The 18,777-nt window shown below is 43.7% G+C and overlaps 1 protein-coding gene across 1 annotated transcript in view; it reads right to left on the bottom strand.

The window, feature by feature from the left end:
* VPS50 (VPS50, EARP/GARPII complex subunit) overlaps window positions 1-18,777 on the bottom strand; it is a 147,074-nt gene that overhangs the window by 69,193 nt on the left and 59,104 nt on the right. Inside the window, exon 10 of the mRNA XM_018557585.1 lies at window positions 8,793-8,835. Within this exon, the coding sequence (XP_018413087.1) occupies window positions 8,793-8,835 (43 nt within the window). The remainder of the gene's footprint in view (window positions 1-8,792; window positions 8,836-18,777) is intronic.

Raw genomic sequence — 18,777 nt, 5'->3', positions numbered from 1 at the left:
TGTATGCTTTCCTGCAAGGGGAGACGCTTGAAAAGCAGACCATGCATTTTAGTTGCAAAGTAGACTTTCACTCTGCTAATGAAACTAGGCTAAATAGTAAAAGTGCCATATACACCTAACAATCTTAATTAAGAATATCTAAATGAATGAATAATCCGCTGATAAAATCTGAATATAAACACGTTCTGCATAATACATTCTTTACAATGGAAGCCTGAAAACACCACGGCCTTCATTAAATCGATGTCTTTCTAATGTGGGCCCAGGGATTATTGAAGCGCGACATGCCTGACATAAAATGAGCAAAAAAAGAAAGAGAAAATTCCAGTCATCTACAAGCCAAGCGGCGGGGTGGATGACTGACACATGAGAACCTCTCACTACCGTTGCTCCACTATGTAGTTTCCCAATTACTCCTGCTGAAACAAATCTGATGATTTGCACTTTATTATACAGTATGTTAAAGTGGAGCGGGGGGCACGTCTAGGATTTAGTACCATCAACATATAAAAGCTGATAGTTAAAGTAATGTCGGGGTAACACCGTGGGATTGAAAGTGAATATTTTTATATGTCGGAAATTTCAGAGGAAAGGAAGGAGAATGCGGGATGAGGTTCACCGAAGGATGAAAGTGCTAAAACTAAAATATGTATTTCATCACATTTAGCTGAGCGAAATGCAACCTTCGCAATGAAGAAAAGGTGGACAACCTGCAGGCAAAGTTGGTTTGGGGCCAACTAAAGGAAATGTATAGTCTTCTGAATGATTTTTTTTTTTTAGAAATGAATATGAGATATCATCTTGGTGGAAACAGCTTCATCAGGTTTCTACTTATAATCTGTAAGTCTATAGGACATGGGGGTAGCCATAGTAAGTCTATGTGTTTGATTTACTGAAGCAGCAGAGGCTGTTCTGTAAGCCACATCCACTGGATAAATTATGGAAATGCAGCTTTACTTTATTATCTAAGCTAAGAGAATATTCACATTACGCAGTGAAAATATACTCTACAAAGTGATTCCGAATTGTAAAACAAGACACTCCTTTTCCAAATGATGCACTATATTGCCAAACGTATTGGGATGCCGGCCTTTACACGCACATGACCTTTAATGGCATCCCAGTCTTAGTCCGTAGGGTTCAATATTGAGTTGGCCCACCATTTGCCGCTATAACAGCTTCAACTCTTCTGGTAAGGCTTCCACAAGGCTTAGGAGTGTGTCTATGGGAATGTTTGACCATTTGTGAGGTCAGGTACTGATGTTGGACGAGAAGACCGGGCTTGCAGTCTCCGCTCTAATTTATCCCAAAGGTGTTCTATCGGGTTGAGGTCAGGACTCTGTGCAGGCCAGTCAAGTTCCTCCACCCCAAACTCCCCCATCCATGTCTTTATGGACCTTGCTTTGTGCACTGGTGCGCAGTCATGTTGGAACAGGAAGGGGCCATCCCCAAACTCTTCCCACAAAGTTGGGAGCATGAAATTGTCCAGAATGTCTTAGTATGCTGATGCCTTAAGAGTTCCCTTCACTGGCACTAAGGGGCCAAGCCCAACCCCTGAACAACAACCCCACGCCATAATCCCCCCTCCACCAAACTTTACTCTTGGCACAATGCAGTCAGGCAAGTACCGTTCCCCTGTCAACCGCCAAACCCAGACACGTCCATTGGATTGCCTGACAGAGAAGCGTGATTGGTCACTCCAGAGAACACGTCTCAACTTCTCTAGAGTCTCTACACCACTGCCTCCGACGCTTTGCATTGCACTTGGTGACGTAAGGCTTGGATGCAGCTGCTCGGCCATGGAAACCCATTCCATGAAGCTCTCTACGCACTGTTGTTGTGCCAATCTGAAGGCCACATGAAGTTTGGAGTTCTGTGGCTATTGACTCTGCAGACAGTTGGTGACTTCTGCACACTGTGCGCTTCAGCTCTGTCATTTTACGTGGCCTACCACTTCGTGGCTGAGTTGCTGTTGTTCCCAGTTACTTCCACTTTGTTATAATACCACTAACAGTTGACCGCGGAATATTTAGTAGCAAGGACATTTCACGGAACACCTAAATCCAATGATTTGGAGGGGTGTCCCAATACTTTTGGCAATATAGTGTATCTCAGCAGTTATTAAAGCTTAGTCCCTTTTTTTTCTGCCCTATTTTGCGGAATACAAAAAACAGCTCAGGCTGCAGGATTCACCTGCTCTTAAGTGCCGTCCCCTACAGACTCACCAGCTTGATCCTTTTCCAAGTTAAATGACATGATTAACATCATTTAACAAAATTCCAGTGAGCCATGGAATCAAGGACCCATCCCCACTGGGTTGCATCATCAAGCATTCCTGTACTCAAAAGGAGAATGCTGCATAGAAGAGCACTCACGTGGCGCTGTTCTGTGCAGCATTTAGGACAGCCCGCTGCAAGAAGGAGAAGAGCGCCAGCGACGTCACATGACCTGGCTGAAAATACCTGCAAAAAAGGTAAGTAGAAATTTAAAATAATAAATGCTGGGGTGGCTCCAAGGGAGATTGCAAGTGAATTATGTTTTGGAGTTGTCCTCTGTTGTGACTCTCGGAGAGAAAGTGAAGGGAAAGCTCCCCAAAAGGACACAGACCAAAATATAAACTGAGAGGGGGTTCAACCCTTTCCTACTTTATGCAAAACTTTTTTTTTTGGTGATCCATACACAGTAACAAAGACATAACTGGATCACACAGAGGTATTTCATATCTGCCTGGACCTACAATTCATCTGAAGACTACCCGTGCTCAATTCTGTTCTTGCAACTATTTTTTTCTAGCTGCAGATCTGTATCTCAAGCACAATCCATAGGGCAAGACAATAAACAAAATCAAAATGACATAAAAACATGAAAAAAAAGCTTGAGTACAAAGATGATGATTCACCTTTTTATTAATTTAAAAAGCAATAACCGCCTGCCCAACAACTTGTTAAAAAACTGCCGCTTTTGTTATAGAAAATAATTCAATCCACCAGTACAATAAGATTTAAAGTCTATTGTTCTATGGCAGTTCAGAGGCTACACGCTGAGAACTGTCACCAAGACTCCGTTTTTATTGCACTTTATCGTTCCATAATCTGGCATTGGCTCCAAAATAAAATATTTACTCTATTAACTTTCCTAAACTTAAATCTCAAAATCCAATTTTTACGTAAGCAACGTTTTTTTTTTTTTTTATAGGATTTCTATTTGCCGCTTGATGAGGTTTTGACTTCTGATGCGAAGGACAAAAATATTTATCTTCGCCGGCAGACAGGATATATTTGTGCCAGGAGAAATCTATGCTTCAAAAAGTAATCTTCAAGTTAATTACGAAATAAAGAGAAAGAAAAGCAAATGGCTGTAAATGTCTCAAATGTTGATTGAAAACACAAGGATTATGGTTTTACTTCAAGCTTTTGACATTGTACAAGAACGGACATATTGGTGGTCCCCTGGCTGGGTTAGGCCCTTAACAGCTTAGTGAAGGATCCAACCCAACTTCACGACTTTATTGACCCAGTGCACTGTGGTAACATACGTTACATACAATGTGGTGCCATTCATTGTGCACGGCACACCAACCAACTAGAGGTGCACCAAATGAAAATTTCAAAACCGAAACAAAACCGAAATGAAAAAAAAAAAATGTAAGGCCCAAACCGATGTTTTTTATTTGAACTTGTTCACATTTTATTTTTATTTTTTATAAACTTTAATTTTTTGTATATTTTATTTTTATTCTTTTATTCATTTTTATTAAATATTTTTATTTTTTACTTTTAGGGGCTTTGGGGAAATATTGGGGGTCTAAACAGATCCCTGATATTTCTCTTTTTATTTTTTTTTAAACCCAGAGTCCTCAATCTCTTTTTCTGCAGCCCCAGTTATAAATGAACCGGAATCCTCTATCCCGAGTGTTCCTGTTCATTCATAACATGAGAACATTGTGTGTTTACTATATCCACAATCATGAATGGACAGGAGGGGATGTAGATGTGATGTAGAGCACTTCCCATTCATTCATAATTGAGGATATAGTAACCATGCTCTGTCCTCAATTATTTACAAACACTCAGCGATCACTGATCTCTAAGTGTTTGTACCGCTTTCCTTCCTGTGTCAGTGAGCGATCGGAGCTCAGCCTGCTGTGACAGCACTGGCTGTCTCTGCCCACGCACCGCTCTGCCGATCTGTGACAGGAGTTTGAGCGGTGCGGGGAGGAGAGATGACGGCCGCTCACAGCGCTCTCCTCCTGCAGTGCTGGGCCGCCGGTGACAGTTTCTCTCCTTCATGCTGGGACACAGAGCAGCGCCCAGCGGGGAGGAGCTGCGGGGAATTGCCAAAAGTACAATTTTTGGTCGATATGTTTCAGCGGCCGATATACCGGTGCATCCCTAGTTGTAACACACTACAATGTGTTGCAGTGTGTTGTGCTAGCCAAATTTATTGCGGTGTATTAGGTTTGATGCAGAAAAAACTCATCTACTTTTTCAAGGTTTGCATGACCTGCAACCAACGACAAAACGCTCAGGTATGAACAGAGGCCATTGATTCTTCTTGTTGTGTATTGTCATGCTTTGTGGAAGAAGCTACAAAACGCCTCATTGTGAATGGGGCCTTAGCTTGTTTATTGCTGGATTTTGTGTTTTGCCAGTACTTCTTTCTTCCTAAATTTTCCAACAAGCAATAAGGACAAAATTACTGAAGGTTTTTCTATGCAGCTGATGTACCTGTGGCAATGTTAGTAACTCTAATGGCTTTCTGATGCTAGAATCTTTATCCTTCTCTAAAACAGCCATGGTTATTAATCTGCTTCCCTATCAGTCCCATGCAATTTGCATAAGGGGCCTACTGGCAATACTTATTTTATTTGCATGATTTTTCCACTGTAGTTGGTGTCCAAACAGTTCTGCACTGACCCCAAAGTGCTTTTTATGGGACTTACATACAACGGATCCCTCGCCAATCAAGAGTAATGTATAATGAGAAAGAAGAACGCCTGGAAATGCTTATAAGAGGGTTCCTTTGTAGCACCACTGCCAAGTAGAATGTGATTCTACTAGTAGAATGTCTTTTTTCTTCCAGGGATCTGGTACATGTGCAAGTGTTCACATACATGATGTGCTGTGTCCTGTCTCCACTCTGTCATTCAAATGAAAGGCCTTAAAAGGAGAACTATGGGGTTAGGGCTTTTCCCCATAGTTCTCCTTAGGGTAACGGGAGGACACAAACTAGCGTCCTCCCGTCACCCTAAGCTCAGTATACCGTGAGCTATAGCTCGCGGTATACTGAGACGCCGCAGCTGAAGCGGATCCCGGCAATTATGTCTGGATCCGCCCAGCTGCGTGAGTGACAGCTGGCTCTTCCTATCTAGAGGCAGAGCCAGCTGTACCTGCCCCCGTCCGTTCCGCCAGTCAGCGCTGGAGGATCGGAGCGGGGAGGGGGGAATCCAGTCCCTCCCCTGTCACGGCAGAGAGCCGTGACAGGTTCGAGAAGTGAGCGAACGCCAGTATGTGTTCGCTCACTTTCCGATCTACTGAGCCGACCTGTGACAGTCTCATTGTCACAGGTCTGCTAGAACTATGAGGTGAGTGAAATGCACTCACCTCATAGTTCTCCTTTAACGCAATATACATTACCATATGACATAAAGCACATTGACACATATGCGGTGAATGCACCGCAGCAGGCCATCCTGGTATGAATGGTCACAGTGGGAGGATGTGGGTGAAGTGTCTATCACTGCTGACAGAATAAAAATTTTGTAGGCAAGGGATCAGTGTATGTGTAAAAAATAAGTCAAGGCAACTGGACTTGCTGTATTTTTCTTGAAGACGTTTCAGTGGACATCCGACTAGCTTTCTCAATTCAGAAAATGCTTCAAAAGAGGTTTAAACTTTCCTGTGTCTCCCCCCACCCCCCCCCCGCGCGCTCCTGTCCAAAAATCTGAAAAATCTCAGGCGGCCGCAAAGGACCTTGGGGCGGGCGCATGCGCAGTTCAGATTTTCGGCCGGGAGATGAGGAGAGACTAAAAGTAAGTTTATGGACGGCATGCACCCGCATGCAGACACCGTGGGACAGGAAGTGCCAGCAAGCACAGAGGAGTCAGCGCTGGATCAGAGACATGCAACAGCGCTGTAGAGAAGGCTGAAAACGACAGGAAAGAAGAAGATCGGATTAAGATACATCATTTAAGGTAAGTGTTGACATTAACTTTGGGGGGGAGGGAAAAAAAAAGCGTATCCATTAATGTCACTTTAATCATGGCTTATAAATAAGTTAAGGCCTCTGGTACAGCAAAGATACAAGGTGGTCTAGAGGAACACATGAATTAAAGACTAGCACAGTACTTGCAGGTACACAAGGTGTCTGAACATCAGCAGTATTGTTCCATTTATAACATTTTAAACCAGGTCATGTTTTCTTCAAGCTTGCTTTCATAGGAATTTAATCTAAACATATAATGGGATACAATATGGCAATTAAAAAGATATTCTCCATACCCTATAAAGATTCCCCCATACCCACGAAAAATTAGGGATGCACCGATACTAGTGTTTCCTCTGACCGGCAGAACCTGCAGCCTGCTTCCCGTGCGATCAGGATGCTGGCCGGCTCCTTGCTGATTGGCCCCAGCAGATACATTGAGTAGACCTCCCTCCGGAGGCTCGATGTTGACTGCTTCAGCTAAGAAGCGTTCGATACCAAGGTGGGATCCAGCCATGTGATCATTAGGGTTATAGCTTGGGATACCCACTGCTAGCTAATACTCTGCTTAGGAGTATATCAAATGTAGGATTTAAAAAAAAAAAACTAAATGGGGTTTGGGTGGCGGGGTTGGAGGGAGGAATAGAATGAAGGTTTAATTTTTACCCAGAGTTAGACTTTACCATAAAAATGGTGCTAATTCAAGGACATGTAATAAACAGGTGACGTCCCACTGATAATGCAGATGACAATATATCACCATAAGTGAATGGAAAACAGAACCAGGAGGGATAATATTTTCTATGCAAACGATTATTGAGCAGCAGGAGTTATTACCGCTGAAGTTAATATTGGCTCTGGGAAAGATATTAAAGCTGCACACTGTAAAAGAACTGAGCTGTTATGATAAATAATTCATCTGACCAATAAAGACGAAGCCCCGACACACGCGCTAACCCCGGGGAAATCATTCCCATCAACCCTGTGTTTGTCTTATATGCATAGTAATCATCTATAATCTATGGATAAAAGGGACAGATGTATTCTCACTGCAAATGGCTAAACAATCATATTCTGACACACAGACCGAAAGCCTGACAATGCTGACATGTTTAACATATACAGAGGAGTGATAGTCAATTAAAATGGAAATCATCAAAGTCAAAATTGACATGAAAATGTAAGTAACAGCAACAAGGAAGCATTAAAGGAAAACTACAGCCTTTAAAAAAATATTCCCTACATAAAAAAATTATACTGCTTGTGTTCACTGAGCTCCTGAGAGCGACCCATTCTTTCACAAATGTTTGCAGAAGCGTCTGCATGCCAAGGTGCTTGATTTTACACCCCTGTGGCCATGAATCCAATGATTTGGAGGGGTGTCTCCATAATTTTGTCAATATGGTGTATATATATTTTAGAACACCGTGTAGAACAAAAACGTATTGAAGTCGCGAAAAATCGCGCGTGTGGTTGTGTGTGAGCGTTGCATGAAATGTGCGCGACTGTTCATCAAATCTATATTTTCAGTCCAAAACACACGAAAATATATAATTCTGCCAGGAACACACATCCTGTCCCAGGACGACAACGGTCACTCTCCCTACTGTATTAGGATAATAGAAACAGGACAGGACTACAGGTCTCCGCCCCTTTTCTCTTCTCCATAACACAGACATGTGGTTCGGAAGTCCTCAGAGATAATTTGGAACAATGCAAGATAACAGTCAGCACAGGCAGAGAGCACAGGAAGTTATCAGCTTAATAAATTTCAAGCAGGATCCACACATATTTCGTGCACTAATAACAGATATAACACAAGGCTTTCAATGGTATAATTAACAGACAAATACGGACCAAATAAGAGAAGTTCACTGTTAGGGTTTACATGGACTTTAAGCATCAAAGACATTAGGACAAAAACCAACATATTTCAGATTAGTATTTTAAATGATATTTACTTGTTTTGCGTTAGTCATCCTTTGATACACCTAATGGATATCTATGGTCAAACACTTGTATTTCTATAGTGAATTTCCATAAGTTCTATCCCCCCTCCTGATAACCAGATCCATCTAGAAGTTTGTACACTTACTTATTGAAGATGCCCATAAGATGTATTTCCTCAAAGCACTGACACCATTTCACTCAGCCCTGTGAATATACAGTTCCTCACAGAGCCTGCCGTCTGAAATACAACTCAGCATCTGAACGGTGTAACATCATCATTGCTTGCTGGTAGCAATACATGAAGAGATATGAAGTCTTGAGAAATGGAGATTGCATCACATCACACAGATAAGAGATTTTTTTCATGTGAGCTTTGATTGTATTATCAGAAACAACTCTAGTATGTATTCCTATTACAATGCTGATGATATAACAGGAGAGGATATGCAGGGACTTTACAACTCCTTTAAAAAAAAGGTTTGGCTTACTGAGACTTTAATTTGTCCGTTCTGTCTATTACATGAACCAGTAAACACATAACACAAACTAAAGTAACACACTGATGTCTCTCCTCTAATTGCACAAATACATCCAACACCCGATCCCATCCCACCAGCAATGCCCAATAAGCATCTTACCTCAATTTGTTCCAAAGTGTCTTGCAGTTTTGAGTTCAGATCACTGCAAAATACATGAGGCAACATTAGAATAGAAGCACAAAAAAAAACCAAACAATGCAGTGCTGGCCAATCATAGTAATTAGAAATGGAAAGATACATTGTAACACAGATATTACAAATGGCTGAATGAAGGGCAGCACAAAAGTGATCCCCAGCGCACTTTAAAGGAGAACTATGAGGTAAGTGATTTACACTCACCCTCATAGTTAGACCCGACGTGTCAAAATGAAACTGTCACAGGTTGGCTCTATTGATCGGGGACTGAGTGAACACAGACCGTCGCTCGCTCACTCACTTCCTGATCATCTCCCTGCAGAGAGCGGATACTGTCAGTCACCTCTCCCCTCTCCGATCCTCCAAAACTGAGTGGAGGAACGGACAGGGGAGGGTGCCGGCACAGCTGGCTCTGCCTCTAGATAGGCAGGGCCAGCTATCAATCAATCAGCCAGCTGGGTGAATCTCAACAGTATTGTAGGGATCCGTCCCAGCTGCGGCGCTCTCAGCATATTGCCCGCTATATACTGAGCATTGGGTTATGGGAGGAGGTTAGTATATGTCCTCCCGTGACCCTAAAGAGATCTATGGGATAAAAAAAGTTACCTCATAGTTCTCTTTTAAGGCTAGCCAGCAACAAAAAACAGCTAATCTGTTTGACAACTTAGGCCCCATTCACACTGAGCGATTCGCAAATTGCGCGTTTGTTGCGCGATTTGCATTTTGCGCGATATCGCTCGGTTTGTCGCGCGATATCGCGCAAATGGTTGCATTGAGCAAACTAGAATCGCGGCAAAATCCAATCCAAAAAAGGGTCCTTCTGTAGCGACGAACGATCCGCAATAGCGACAGACAGAGCCCCATTGCCATGCATTGGAGAACAATATCTCGCTGTAAATATCTGCGATATCGCGCGGATTACAGCGCGATAAATCACTCAGTGTGAATGGGGCCTTAGTGTGTAACTAAAACCTGTTTCCAACCCGAGTAGTTAAAACAGATTAGTTTGTTTTTGTTGCTGGTTTTGTACTGTTTTTTTTTTTATACTGCCCATGTGCACCTTCCCCTTTTTGCTAGTTTTAACCACTTCCCGATCAATGACAGGATAATACCGGAACGATCGTTCAGTTGGCTACTGACCACTGACCAGTAAATTCCATCATGCGGTACAATGAGCGCTGGTCCATGGAGGGAGTTACTGCTATTAATGGGTCCCTCAAGAGCCAGCTGTGCCCGCCCCCTCCCCTGTCTGTGCCTCCGAAGGGTGCCGGAAAAACAGAGAGAGGGGAGAAGTGTGGGGAGAAGTGTGGGGAGAAGTGTGGGGAGCAGTGTGGGGAGCAGTGTGGGGAGCAGTGTGGGGAGCAGTGTGGGGAGCAGTGTGGGGAGCAGTGACTGACAGTCTCTGCAGGGAGAAGCCGTGAGTTGAGCAATCGGCGATTTGTGATCGCTCAGTTCTCGATCTATAGAGCCGACAAGTGACAGCTGCAGTGTCACACGCCGGCTCAAACTATTGGAAAAGTACATTTTACTCTTCTCCTATAAAGAAAACCATTGTACCTTTCCAATAAATCCACTTTACTGTGATTGTAAAAGGCTCTTCCTATTGGCCAGCTGCAACCAGACACATATTCTCGCCTATGACATTGTTCTGCGGTCGCCCTTCAAGTGGTAAAATTGTGATTTTTTTTTTATTATTATTAAACATCAGGAAGAATTAACTAACGGAAGTTAATACAGTGTGCAATTCTATGCAACAAATGACATCCAGCAATTACGGCGGGATGCGATGGGGAATGGACGTATAGCACATGTAGATGTGGGGACTTCTATTACATGCACGACTGGACTAAATGCACAAGTCAGGCGCCCCCATCTAATGGCGCCACTTTGATACATTATAAAAAATAATTATTACAATTTAGTGCCGCAGGTAGAGCGCACATTCATGAAGATTAAAGAAAACCCGTGAATGGCGTGAGCACCGCAGATAACAGCTGTATCTATTAATAGCACAAAATCACAAAGAGCAAAGTCAGTGCAAGACCCCATTTTCTGGCTGTATAAATAACAATTTTAACCACTTCCTGTCCGGAGCAATTTCATAATATTTGCGCACACGTGATAGTATATATATATATCTTTGGCTAGAAAACAGCTTCAGACCCCCCAAACAATGAGATATTTTCTGAAAGCAGAGGCCCTGTAGAATAAAAAAAATGGTAGTTGCAATTTTTTATGTTGCACGGTATTTACGCAAATGTTTATGAAAGCAGTATTTTTAGGATAAAATAAGCTAAATGAACATGTTGTGTACAGATGCAGAATAAAATACCCAATTTTTTGGTAAAATATAAAAGACGGGGTTAACTCGGGTAAATAGATACCAAACATGTCAAGCCTTAAAATTGCGTTCGCCCGTGAAGCTGCAAAAAACTTCAATTCCCCCAATTTCCCATAGGGGACGCTTTAAACGCTTTTACCACTCATCAGTTTAGTGCTAACAAAATCAGTTTTGTTTTAACAATAACCTTATTGCTATCACATAGGGGGCTACCAAGCCCCCTATTTAATAGCAGATAGGGTGTGACAGGTCCTCTTTATGGAGACAGGTCCTCTTTATGGAGACATCAGGGGTCTTTTAGACCCCTAATGTCACCTAGGGACCCCAAGGAAGCTGAGGAATCAGAGATCTGCTTCCCCCGCTTTTTCTCCTGGCTCTAAGAGTCGGAGAATGTGCCCAGGTCCAGTGATCAGAGGAAAGATCAGCCGCTGAATCTCTCTCCGATCGTGGTGGGGAGACCCGCTGAGCCGGTCCCAGGCGCCGCACGGAGACAGCGGAGTCCGGGGAAACCGACGGCGGCCCCGGTGGGAGGGGGAGACAGTGCCGCTTGGTAAAAACGATCCGGCGGCTGTATACACGCGGATCGCTTGTACGTTAACAGCTGGCTGTTAAAAATGACACCAAGAACATGGCTGCTGCAGCAGCTATGTTCTTGTTTTAACCACTTCTGTGAGCCGCCGTATATGTATGTATTGCGGCCTGGAAGTGGTTAATATTGTGCGCATGAACAACCTCACTACCAGAGAATGTTTTTCATTTTTCACACACGTTAAAATCAGAATGTTTAAATAGAAAATGACTTTAAACCCCCAAACAATTATATATTTCCTGAAAGCAGAGGCCTGTAGAATTAAAAAAATGATAGCTCAATTTTTTTTATGGCGCACACACATAATATTTGCGCAAATGTTTATCAAATCGATATTTTTTAGTAAAAAAAAAAAAAACTTGCGGTATACTGAGACGCCGCAGCTGAAGCGTATTCCGACAATTATGTCTGGATCCGCCCAGCTGCGTGACTGACAGCTGGCTCTGCCTATATAGAGGCAGAGCCAGCTGTACCCGCCCCCTCCCTGTCCGTTCCGCCAGTCAGCGCTGGAGGATCGGAGCGGGGAGGGGGGAATCCAGTCCCTCCCCTGTCATGGCAGAGAGCCATGACAGGGTCGAGAAGTGAGCGAGCGCCGGTATGTGTTCACTCACTTCCCGATCTACTGAGCCGACCTGTGACAGTCTCATTGTCACAGGTCGGCTAGAACTATGAGGTGAGTGAAAAGCACTCACCTCATAGTTCTCCTTTAAGTAAATAGATAACAAACATGTCAAGAGTTAAAATTGTGCACAGTCCCATAAAAAACTTGGGTACTCAAAATTCTCCTTATGTGACATTTCGAAAGCCTTTACTGCTCATCGGTTTAGAGTTATCAAATTATGGTCTTGGAATGATTGTTCTCACTCCAATGTTTGCAGCCATACCCAACATGTGTGGTAAGAGAATTGTTTGCTGGGTTTAGAATCTAGAGAGGCAGAGCCAGCTGTCAATCAGGTAGCAGGGTGGAGCTGACAATACTGTCGGGATCTTTCCTGGTCGCAGCGCAGTTCTGCACTGTCAGCATATAGGAGGCAATAGCTCGCTATATCCTAAGTTTTGGGTCACAGGAGGACATAAGTAAATGTCCTCCTGTGTCCCTAAAGAGAACTATGGGCGAAAAAAGGTTGGGACAGTTCTCTTTTAAATGTTTATTTAGCATAGGGGAGGTTTAAAAGAGAACTATGGGGTAATAGTTCACGAGAGGACATATACTAACCTCCTCCCGTGACCCAAAGCTCAGTATATAGCGAGCCAGAGCTTGCGGTATACTGAGACCGCTGCAGCCGGGACGGATCCCGACAATGCTGTCGAGATCCACCCAGCTGGCTGATTGACAGCGGGCTCTGCCTATCTAGAGGCAGAGCCCGCTGTGCCCACCCCCTCCACGACTGTTCCTCCAGTCAGTGCTGAAGGGGAGGGGGGAATCACTGCAAGGAGCCGTGACTGACAGTCACCGCTCTCTGCAGGGAGATGATCGGGAAGTGAGCGAGCGACGGTATGTGTGTGCGCACTTCCCGATCTATTGAGCCGACTTGTGACAGTTTAATTGCCACACGTCGCCTCGAACTATGAAGATGATTTGGAATCACTCACCTCATAGTTCTCCTTTAACCCTTGCAATCTGGAGAAGGGAAAGGAGGGGGGAAGGGAGACACATACTACTAATTTTTATGGCTGAATGGAGTTCACCTTTAAGAACCACATTTTGTTGTCTAGGTTTGCATAATATTTTCGCACTGCAGACACAAACAAGTGCAGTAAATATTCCTCCTGCGCTGTGATGGGGCGGACAGAATGATGCACTACAAGTAGCGGTTAATTGCCCAGCACTCACTCATGTGGCAAACAGCCATTTGTCTGAAATGTTGAATTAAGAGCGTTTTAAGTACCTAGCATAGACAGATGACATAAACACTTGCAATTGATTAGCCGCAAAATGCTGAAGGCTAATCAATTGCAAGTTGTTAGCTGCTTTCCAAACCTGCTTTTAGATGACGGCATTGTCCGTCTTGGAAAAACAAGGTGAGCGGCTCAGAGCTAGCTCATCAATTGATAATCTGATAGCTAGCTGGGCAGTGGAGCATGAACCCGACTGCAAACTACGTTTGTAAGGTGTTTATGGAAATTTGCTTGGTGAAATTATGTCAAACACAAAGAATTTCCCCCATGCTTAAAAGCACAGTTGTATTAAGCTATTTTGTGCAAGGACTTGAAGTACCCCTGTAGAGTCATGTAGAGTTAGGACACAGGAGACAGGTGTTGCTTTCCTGCTGGTGGTTCCATTCTTAGAGCCCTCAGTACAGGTATTTGTTTATTTTTATAGCTGTCTGACAGGAAGTGATGTCCCAAAAAGCTAACCAGGAAGTATTGTCAAACAGGAAGTGATGTCAACAACCAGCAAACCAGGAAGTTATGTCAACAACCAACATCACTTCCTCACTACATAGCCAGAAAAAAGGGAGTGTATGTCTGTATCATACCCACAAATACAATCTCCCATTACCACTGGAGCGAACCTTATCCAGCACTGCTCAGTGAGCAATTCCCAATAACGTTACTATGTTTTTCATGAATACAAGTACAACAATACAAGTTTGTACATACAACTAGGGGACAAAAAGGGAGATGGGAATCTGTATGGGAACCTGCCATAAACATTCACTTGAAATGATTATCTGCATTTAAACCGTTGGATGTTTTTACATTTTATTCACCTTTATTTTTTTAATTTCTTTTTTTTTTTACTTAACTTTATTGCTACATAGGGGGCTCACAAGACCCCTATATGACAGCACTTTAGAAGTGACAGGATCTCTTTAAGGAGACATAAGGGGTCTATAAAACCCCAATGTCACCTTTGCAACCTATTGAAGCCGATAAGTAGTATAGAAACAAAATTATTGTCGCTTCCGGGTTCATTTACTCCTTTCTTTCAGCTGACACCTACCATGCCCTTCTCAGGCCCGCAGAGGCCATAAAACACAGCCAGGGATGTCAGACAGGGGCGCTCATGGAAGTGATGAGGCAGCTTTATAGCCATCTGAATCACTTATTCGATCCGCTCCTGCCAAAGTATGGCATAGGCCAGCGGCAACAAAAGGGTTTAAACTCAATTTTAACCAGGCACACAGATTCTTGCAGCTGTCTTACGTAATATATATATTTTTTTTTAAATGTGAGTAGTATAGGTACCTAAATTTGGCTATGTATCAGCCTTTTGCAATCTACTGCACAGCAAAGCCAAGACTGGGATAGGGAGAAGCAGCACAAGGTGCAAATCAGTTGTGCTGCAATGCTTATGTGCTAACAAGGAACATGCTGGTAGAAAAGATAATTGGTCTGCTGCTTCTGCTTTCACTGTCCTGTCACAGGCTGGATGTGGGGAGGAGACCCAAAAGTTTAACTGCAGCCGAGAACAACCAGGGCTCCCGTCCTGCTAGAGAGAGCTGTGCTTTGTGACAGAGCGGTCGAAATCTCAGGATTGGGTGGACAGAAATGTAAAAAAAATTTGGGTTGGAGGGGTAAAACGGCTCCCATTAATGTAAATCAATCTGCATATTTATCGGATCGACTGGAATTCAGCTTTTAGACACCTGCAGTAACGACAAACTCTTTCTTAAGCATCTGCGGTGTGCAAGACTCTCCGGTGTTGAATCCCCAAAAGCTGGTCGCACTCCGAAACAGGCCGCGAGATGAGGGGTCCCATAATCTAATATATACAGACCGTCCCCGAGTTACATACATCCGACTTACATACGACTCCTACTTACAAAAACAGAGGTTATTACTGTACAGCAGGGGTAGTTGTAATGCTACCGCGCTCGTGTCGATAAGGAGTACCCGCCTTTTTGGGTCTGGTTTGTAGTACTGTACGTACATTACAGGAAGTTGGCTCTTGCTAGACGTGCAGACGAGGGGTGCCCGCCTCTTCTTCCGGGTCACTGTGAAGTTTTTACTGCTGTCTGTATCCTCATTAGAAAGATTTAATCTCACTTCCTGTCCTTGAGACAACAAGAAAAATCGCTCCTGTAAGAGTGATCATGGGGAAAAAGATGTCTCCACTGAAGCTTTATCACCAATCCTTGTTTCCACGACAACCCAACATTTTCTAAATCCAATTGTCACAGGGACAGAAAGTGAGGTGAAATCTTCTGAACAGAGGCACACATAGCAAAACAAACTTTACAGGGAGTTAACCCTTCCCTATGCTACCCAAAACAAAAAAAATAAAATTTTTGGGCTGGAGTTACACTTAAAAAAAATGTATCTGTTCCAACTTACATACAAATTCAACTTACAAACAAACCTACAGACCTTATCTTGTTCGTAACCCGGGGACTGCCTGTATATAAAATCTCTGTTCTGCCATAAAGCTGACAGCAAACAGCCCAATAAGTTCTAAGCCGTCACAGGTCAGATATAGAAGTATGATGGTGGATGACAAAGAATTCAGACGATGTCTTGGCCATGCTGACCACATTGTTCCCCCCACCAAAAAAAAAAGGGTACAATGGTTTACTGAAAAGCAGAAACAAACCGACGTATTAAAAGAAAAGCTATGCTTTGCCCTGTAAGTAGCAGACTCCCAGAAGTCCAATTTGTAGAAAATAAAAAAGCAGGTGAAAGTGAAGAGGGGTCACTCACTAGAAGGCTAAAAGCTATTGGCAATTTATTTTAGAACGCTGAGCTTCTGATAGAAAGCAATCTAATTCCCCGCAGTAGCTTAAAGTGTTTCTACAGTAAGAGCTAAAAATGGCTCCGTGAATAGTTTCATATGATATACACAGTGTACAATCCTAGTACGCTCACGCTACAATTGTCTCAGTATTATTATTATTATAAAGGGTTTATATAGCGCCAACAGTTTCCACAGCGCTTTACAATATAAGGAAGACATTACAATCACAATACTAATCAAGACAGGATGGTAAGGAGGGCCCTGCCCCTGAGGGCTTACAATCTAAAAGGAGAGGGGCAAGTGATACATGAGGAGGTGGCTGTGTGGGGATGAATTGTATGAGAACGTGATGGTTGAGTGGTTAGGTTGAGGTGGGATAGGCTTCCCTGAAGAGCTGAGTCTTAAGGGATTGCCTAAAGGCAGTCAAAGTTAGGAGATAGTCGGACAGGTTGGGGTAAAGAGTTCCAGAGGATGGGAGAGACTCCAGAGAAGTCCTGGAGGCGAGCATGGGAGGAGTTGACGAGGGAGCTGGAAAGCAGGAGGTCTTTGGAAGAGCAGAGGGGACGGTTAGGGTGATACTTTGAGACGTTTGAGATATAGCCGGGGGCAGAGTTATGGATGGCTTTGTAAGTTGTATTATACATCAATTCCCTGTTGATCCTGCCAGTTCCTTAGAATGTAAATGATTCTGGCGCCGCAACAACAACGCTATGCAGCCCCCATTCAATAATCAACCCCCCCTTCCCCGTCACCCGGAAGGGTTTCCAACTTCAGATATTTTCTCCGATACACATGCACAAGGTCTCTGATATTCTCCGCTCACCACCAGCAGAAGGAGACACTCAATTTAGAGGGTTTGAGGTCATAAGGCCAACAGTAAGCCTCCATTCACATATAGCCTTGGACAATTTGCGGGACACGTGGTTTTGTACTACGCAATAGTCTGAACAATGCACATTGAAATGGATTGTTTTTTATGTTTAGAGCGGTTCTGCGCATATTTGTGCATCCGAATACGCGTGGACAACCGCTCCTGTGCGAATGGAGCCTAAAAGCAAAAACCAGTGGCAGCCAAACCTTGGCTTTCCAGCTTTGGTGAAACCACAAAGCCCATCACTCATCTGCCTCTGGGAGTCATGCCTGTGGCTGTCAGAATCTTCCAATGCCTCATGGGATTTGGAGTTCCACCACAGCTGGAGGGCCAGAGTTTGCCATGAACCATTGTGATTTTGTTTTCAGTATTGACCCTATTATGCTGCTATTGAAGTGCAGCGGGGAATGTTTAGTGCGCACTGCATTGCCATCTACTCTCAATGTGAACTCCATGTAGATCTATAGAGCAGCGGCTCGGCTCACCGGGGCGTATGAATTGACCACTTTGAGCTCTTTCATCTGTAATGTGTATTGAAATGTGACTAATAATAACCTTTTTAACCGCGCTCAGGTATGTTATTACAATATAAATGGTATGCTGCAATGCGAACCTCCAAAACCAATAAACATCTACGCACTGCGCTATACCGAATCCCTAATATTTCATAATCACAAGAAACTTCTCCAATCGTACAAGCATCATTTTATGGGTGATAGAGAAATTCATCAATAATTGGACATTATAGAAAGAAGATCACAGTATTTGGACTCTCTTGTTTTATTACCAAAAAAAAAAAAGAAGATATATAACCAAAGTCTTTATTTTTTCCTTTCAGGCAACTCGCAGGTGAAAAAAACAAATGAAGGCTTCAGGAAATTGGGTATATTGTCTCACCGACTCAAGGTTTTCCCCTTCACTCACAGTGTCCCAGTCCCAGTCCCAGGACTTTAACGTTTGCCTCAACAAAACGCCTCAGTGGTACTTCATGCCCTTCATACCCTTTCCAGCAGCTTTCCACACACCTTGGCATGGCCCTCGTGTGCCTCCAGCACACACCGCCTCTTCTCTGAGCTCAGGTCTGGCTTCTTAATGAGGCTGCTCTCAGCCACCTGATCAGCCAAGACGGGTCATTGGCAACACCTGGCCCCAGGACTGGAGATTTCATTTTGCCCAGAGCTCTAAAGGTGGCCATACACTGTACAACCATCGCAAGACCTTAGTCTTGCGATGTTTGTAAAGTAATTAAAAAAACGTACGATCTGCCCATCTTGGACAGGCAGATCGCACTCTCGATCATCTCAAGCGCGCCCCAGAGGGGCAGGCTTCCGATGACTGCAATGCTGAACGGGCAGTGTGCGCGTGCGCACACCGGCCCGTTCGGCATTTGTCTCCCGAGCACTGTTCAAACCAGCCTAAAATCGTACGATTCTCGGCTGGTTTTCTAACATGCTCCTTAGACAAAAGACG

Source organism: Nanorana parkeri, unplaced genomic scaffold, assembly GCF_000935625.1.
Source record: "Nanorana parkeri isolate BGI_ZX_2015 unplaced genomic scaffold, ASM93562v1 scaffold291, whole genome shotgun sequence".
Classification (NCBI taxonomy): Eukaryota; Metazoa; Chordata; class Amphibia; order Anura; family Dicroglossidae; genus Nanorana; species Nanorana parkeri.
This window is presented reverse-complemented; position numbering and strand designations above follow the sequence as displayed.